This window comes from Austrofundulus limnaeus, unplaced genomic scaffold, assembly GCF_001266775.1.
Source record: "Austrofundulus limnaeus strain Quisiro unplaced genomic scaffold, Austrofundulus_limnaeus-1.0 Scaffold1948, whole genome shotgun sequence".
Lineage (NCBI taxonomy): Eukaryota > Metazoa > Chordata > Actinopteri > Cyprinodontiformes > Rivulidae > Austrofundulus > Austrofundulus limnaeus.
The window spans coordinates 2,528-9,281 of record NW_013954350.1 but is presented as its reverse complement, the minus strand read 5'-3'; the positions used below and the strand labels follow the sequence as shown (position 1 = coordinate 9,281).

Sequence of the window (6,754 nt, the reverse complement as noted above, 5' to 3'; positions counted from 1 at the left end):
CTTTCACCTAGAGAACATGGCAAGTTGTTTTTATTTTTTTAATATAGTATATCATTTTTTTGACTGGGGTGTTAAACAGAGAATCATCTTTGTTTTAATATGGGGCAAACAAATGTTCTGTTAGTTAATGAGGTTTAATTAGAAAAACTCAGTGAATCTCACAGAAAGACTCAGCCTGCGCGTGCAGCGCCGCGCTCAGACAAACAAACACAGACACTTACGTTTGAGTAAAACATGACGGTGGTCCGGTCGGACCAGTTTTCCAACGTCTGCACCAACAAAACCCGACATCTATACTGTGATATTTAGTAAACAGATATTTTCTCCTTTCTGAAACTAACTTATAGATTTGTTCAGACAAGAACACAGACATTCCAGAGAACTCTGAAATACTTATCAAGACCAGTAGGGAGCAATAATGTTGACATTAATGACACTTCAGGACAATTTAATTACAAATTTAATTAACAACTACTCTTTCAACACAGTTTAAGCTGATTTTCATTATTTGATTTTCACAATTTCCTCTTAATAATTATCATCTTCAGTCAAACTTAAGCTTAGGTTATACTTCAATACGATGTGAGACAGCAGGTCGGTGATTGCGTCATTTTCTTCACCGAGTATAAATGGGCTGAAGATGTGGCGGCGCATAAATTGTCACAATTCCTCCCTCTGCCCTCCCACAGCTCATATAAATATATAAACAACAATGATGGCTGGTTATTGTTGTTTTTTTCACTCAATGATCAGTGTTGTGTTGAGCGAAGAGTCCGCAAGGGAAAAACTTTTTTTTGTGAACGGTGGTGATAAAAATAAAAATAAAAATATGTGAATATGTACCAGCTGCTCTTCTGGCTCTTTTATCAACCGGCTTCAAACTAAAAATCAAGACCTGCGACTCAAAGTATAAATCAGCCTTTAGTGTCTTTGCTTGTTTGTCTGTTAGTAAAATATCTCGTGAGCCACAGGACAGATATAAGTATATATATGTGACCCATCATATTGAAATGAGGATTAAATCAATTTGGGTCAAAATGACCTACAGTAACTACATTTTCAGATTCCTGGCTTTAAAAGCTACAGTTTGTTAACTGGATCATCCTGATATCATAAACAGATCCAGAGATATGCCTTAATTTGTCTTATTGATTCTGATAATACATTAATATTTGGTCTGATTCCAGTTTTTATGTCATTACTACTGCTCAAAAAAGTGATTCAAATTTCACACAGTTCATTCAAATGAAACAACGATAAGGAATTTATTTGTTTTATTTAGACAAAATGCAATTTTTGTAAGTGTTTTAATCAAAACACTATATTTGCTTATTTCTCCATATACCACTTTTAGACTTACTCCTCATTTTGACGTGATGGGTCACATATAGACATTTAACTACTATTTTAAAATCAATCCAAGAACTAAAAAATAAAAAATTAAAAATTGATGTGTCATCTGAAAACAATTTGAAATATAGCTCACGACACAAAGCAACGTTTGGTCATCGTTCCTCGTACTTTCCAACTGTCAAATACACACAAAGCTGTGTAATGAGTGTGTGTAAAGAGGGTTAACATGCATGTACTGGACCTGAGCTGTAGGTGAGTCCTGGTCAATGTTCAGGGTGGGTGGTTGTGACTCATAAACGTCACGGAGGACTCTTTGTCCCAACAGAAGTTATTATATAATAATAAACTGGTAAACACAGGCCACTGACATCCCCACAGGTTTATAACACTGGGCTCTTTGTGACGGGGAGGAGAGAAGAAAAGACCTGCTGTCGCTGGGATGAAACCAAACCGAGGTGGGGGACGGTTGAAAGAAGTTGTGGTTTTATCAAACAGTGAATAAAGGAAGCTGCAGGAGGAGGCGAGGAGCACTTTAACCTGATGTTTTGTGGGTTTTATGAAGAGTGAAGTCCTCATGAGCTTCAATGAATGAATTAAATATTACTGTGTGTGCTGAGGCAAATCCCCCACAGAGGACTGAGACTCATTAATAACTTACAACAAAACCAGCGTGGAGTCACAACCACAAACACACACACACTCATCCAGTGTGTGAATGACTCTGTGTGCGTACGTGTGTCCAGGCAGCCTCTGGTGTTTAGTGGGTTTTAACCACATATTGTAAAGATGAGCGACCGATCGAAGTCGACTAAATTTCTTTATTTTTTTTTGTGTGTGGGATGTAAGACGGTGGGTTTAAATCCTGGTGACACACAAGAACACTGGAGCTGCCTCTTTTTGACTCAAGGAAAATTTATTACTCTCACAGGACTGCATTTTTCCAGCTCTAGCTCACAACAGGAAGGGCTGCGCTCGTGATGCTCTGAGGTAATCAAGCATTTATTTTAAAAAAAGATTACCTTCATTTTGAAGAACAGCAGAATGAACTGCACTATACTTTGATTTCATTTAAATGTTTTGTTTCATTAACAGAAACCAGAAAATAAAATATCAGCAGCTGTGAGAAAAAAACGATTTGATAAAGTTTGTTTAGTCTCTGCAGTAAAAATAGCAGCACTTTAGAAATCAGTTTTTTTCCCCTCAGAGAAACTAAACAAATTCTTTGCAGCAAAAATGTCTGTTTAGAGCAACTTGTGTGAGAATCATAGAGAAATGTCTGAGTCACTGTGGTCAGAAACAAAACGTCCGTCTGCTGACCGAGATCATCCGTAATAATGAAACAAAAAAGGCCAACTGTTCCTTTAAAAGGAGTTTAAAAAGCTTGTAAATAAATCCGGAATGCTCCAATTTATTTAAAAACATATTCCCATATTACCAGGACCGCCTTCTTCCACCTGCGTAATATCACTAAAATTAGAAACATTTTGTCCAAAAATAATGCAGAACAACTGTTTCATGTATTTATCATGTCTAGACTGGATTACTGTAAGTCTTTATTATCTGGGTCCCAAAAACTCTTTAAGAAGTCTTCAGTTAATCCAAAAATGCTGCTGCTAGAGTTTTAATGAGAGTTGGAAGGAGAGATCATATTTCTCCAGTTTTACTTCTCTCCACTGGCTCCCTGTCAAATTCAGAATAGAATTTAAAATATTAYWCCTRAMATWCAAAGCTCTTAACAACCAAGCTCCATCATATATTAAACATCTTATTGTTCCATACTTTCCTAACAGAGCACTTCACTGTCAGACTGCAGGTTTACTTGTGGTTCCTGGANGGAGGCAGAGCTTTCAGTTATCAAGCTCCTCTCTTGTGGAACCAACTTCCAGTTTCTGTCCATGAGGCTGACATTCTGTCTACTTTTAAGATTAGACTGAAGACTTTCCTTTTTGATAAATCCTATACTTAGGTTTCCTGGTTTATTCCTTAGTTATTATAGTTAATTAGTTCTGCTGCTATAGACTTAGACTGCTGGAGGACAAAGTGGACACATTTCCTCACTCTGGTGTTGTCTTTAGTCTCCCTCCTCTACATGCTTGTTTTTATCCTACCAATAGCTGCGTTTCCATTGACCATGAAAATGCGCAAATTAGAATTTCGAAAAATAAATTTGCTCAATGGAAACATGTCAATTTCGAAAAAACTTCCTTTTTTCGACAAAATGTTTTTGCGCTAGGATGAGGTGGTTTTTCAGCCGTATCGAAATTGGTGTTTGTCGCAAAACTGCAATGGAAACACTTTTTTCGCATCATGGGAGTCACGTGATCAACAACCGGCTGTTTCTACTGGTGAAAAAGACGATGATGAAGAAGATAACAGGAAGTAGAAGTAGTAGTAATATCACAGAAGTAGTATAAAATAGTAAACTCACTGACTACAATTTCCCAAAAACACAGCATACATAGCCGCTCCCAAGTAGGGGCTTGTCTCTGGAAAGCCTCGATAAAAGACGCCGACGTCTCCGCTGATGATGAGCGCTAGTGCCACGGTAGCAACATGCTATGTGTTTACATCCATCACCGCCATGTTTGTAATGACTTATCACGAGAACAAATATATTCACGCGTGACTTTAATAGCATTTCTTACTTAATGGAAACACCGCAGTTGCGAAACTGTGTTTTTTTCGAAATTAACAGAATATTGATAAAGTTTTGCGCACATTTGCAATGGAAACACAGCTAGAAACATGTTTTTTTTTGTCTCTCTTCCAGTAGAAAATACACCTGGACCAGTTCTTCTGTGTTTATCTGGATCTCTTTCCCCTCAAACCCAGACGGTTGAGGCAGATGGCCGCCTGTCCTGGTTCTGTTGGAGGTTTCTTCCTGTTAAAGGGAGTTTTTTCTCTTCACTGTCACCAATGTGCTGCTCAGGATGAGAGACTGTGATGAAGTGAAGATTCAACACACTCTGCTGCTTCTTTATTGTTTTTTGTGTACAGTGTCCTGAGGCAACCTTTGTTGTGACTTGGTGCTATATGAATAAACTGAACTGAATATTTGATGGTAAACATGCCCACAAGTTTTCAAACTTTTTAGCTTCCAGCCCACGAACCCTTGCTAATAAATCTGTTAAACAAACAAAATAACAAAATTTTCCAGTGCCACGCAATTTTCTTAGTTTCGTTAACGATAAAAACCTAATTGTTCAGAAGCTAAAGCTAACCGCTAAAATTTTACATATTAACATTCAATCCACCGTGTGTCAAACAGAAAAGTATTAAAGTTTTGACTTAAAAACCAAACTCCTGTGTTCAGTTTCCCTCTCTACCCTTCAGACCTCTCAGTTACAGTTTGTCAGATTTACAATCAATAACTAAACTTCAGCACATAAATCAATCCTAAACGTGACAAACGTGAGTCAACACAACTCAAAATGCTTCATAGATCACAGATAAAAGCCTTCATGTCTCTTTCACAGGTGAGGTTTGAGAAAACAGTTTGTTTCAGTAAAGCCAGGGGGCGGAGCTACAACCCTGACTGAAACAGGAAGTACGGATTTAAACATTAACACTAAAAAAAACAAATATTTGTATACCTCAGATTAAAGCAAAGATGTGTGTCTTTGTTTCTTTTTTTATTTTGCAACAAACTCAGGAAATCATCTCTGCGACCGAATGACGTCCCAGCTGCAAAGGATGCTGGGAAAACATCTAAAAAGGATTTTTTTTACAACAGTTTGAGTGTGGTCTTTGCTTTTTCTGGGCAAATTCTCACTCAGTTTTTGATTAAAATTTAGATTAAAGTCTCTGATTTTTACCTGTAAACTGAAACAATGAGTTGATTCTGGTTACTTCACAAATATAAAAAGCAGAAAAATTATTTTCTCAACAAACACGAGCCAAAGCAAAGGCTTCCCAAGATCGTAAGAGACAAAGGTTTTCAATAAAAAACACCAGGATCTAACTTCATTCAGTAGTTTTCGCCTTAAAAACAAGCTTGTTTTATGTAATTTAGACGTCACTAAATGCCATCCTTTCCAGAAAAGCTTCAGAAGATTAGTCTACATGTGGGGTCCACGGCAGCTGAAGTCTCCGACCCCCCATCGTGAAAACCTCCCGGAGGAGAAGATGAATCCCACGTAATGACTGTTTAGGAGCCAAGACCGAGCGGAGGTGTGGGAAACAAACGTGTGTGAAAGAGTTGAGATTAAGACAACGAACCGTAATAATCCCACCCAGGGGGATACTTGGGCCGACGCTCGTGTAAACAAACTGGATCCATCAGTGGAGCGGAGGCAGAGGGGCGGAGCTAAAGTTAGAGTGGGCGTGTCTAAGAGGAGCACGTACCTGCAGGATGAGGATGAAATAGTCGACAGGCTTCCCCCGCTGGTAGATGTAGTGGTGAGGCGAGCGCTTGTCATTCTCGTTGAACTTGATCTCCTGGATGACGTCGGGGTGGCGCAGGATTCGAAGCAGCACCTTGTCTGAGATCTGGGTGATGTTGAACAAGCTCACCTCTGCAGGAAGACAAAAAAAAAGAGATTTCAAGTAATTCACAAACAGAATGTGTCGCTTTGACCATCGCCGTTTTGATTTTTAACCACTACTGCTCTATCGTTAACCCTAACCTAAACCAAAACTTAATTCACAACATACCTCTAAACCTAACTAGTAAAACTAACCATTACTGGTCTGTAGTTAACCCTAACCTGAACCAGAACTTAATTCACAACATACCTCTAAACCTAACTAGTAAAACTAACCATTACTGGTCTATAGTTAACCCTAACTTGAACCAGAACTTGATTCACATTATACCTCTAAACCTAACTAGTAAAACTAACCATTACAGGTCTATAGTTAACACTAACCTGAACCAGAACTTAATTCACAACATACCTCTAAACCTAACTAGTAAAATTAACCATTACTGGTCTGTAGTTAACCCTAACCTGAACCAGAACTTAATTCACAACATACCTCTAAACCTAACTAGTAAAATTAACCATTACTGGTCTACAGTTAACGCTAACCTGAACCAGAACTTAATTCACAACATACCTCTAAACATAACTAGTAAAATTAACCATTACTGGTCTACAGTTAACGCTAACCTGAACCAGAACTTAATTCACAACATACCTCTAAACCTAACTAGTAAAATTAACCATTACTGGTCTACAGTTAACGCTAACCTGAACCAGAACTTAATTCACAACATACCTCTAAACCTAACTAGTAAAATTAACCATTACTGGTCTACAGTTAACCCTAACCTGAACCAGAACTTAATTCACAACATACCTCTAAACCTAACTAGTAAAATTAACCATTACTGGTCTATAGTTAACCCTAACCTGAACCAGAACTTAATTCACAACATACCTCTAAACCTAACTAGTAA

The 6,754-nt window shown here is 38.0% G+C and overlaps 1 protein-coding gene across 2 annotated transcripts in view; it reads right to left on the bottom strand.

Moving 5' to 3' along the window:
- LOC106536722 (metal transporter CNNM4) overlaps window positions 1-6,754 on the bottom strand; it is a gene marked incomplete at its 5' end in the record, with an annotated part of 24,475 nt that overhangs the window by 15,744 nt on the left and 1,977 nt on the right. For both annotated transcript variants that reach the window (XM_014034040.1, XM_014034041.1), the window contains 1 exon segment: window positions 5,698-5,867. In XM_014034040.1, coding sequence (XP_013889494.1) covers window positions 5,698-5,867 — 170 coding nt within the window.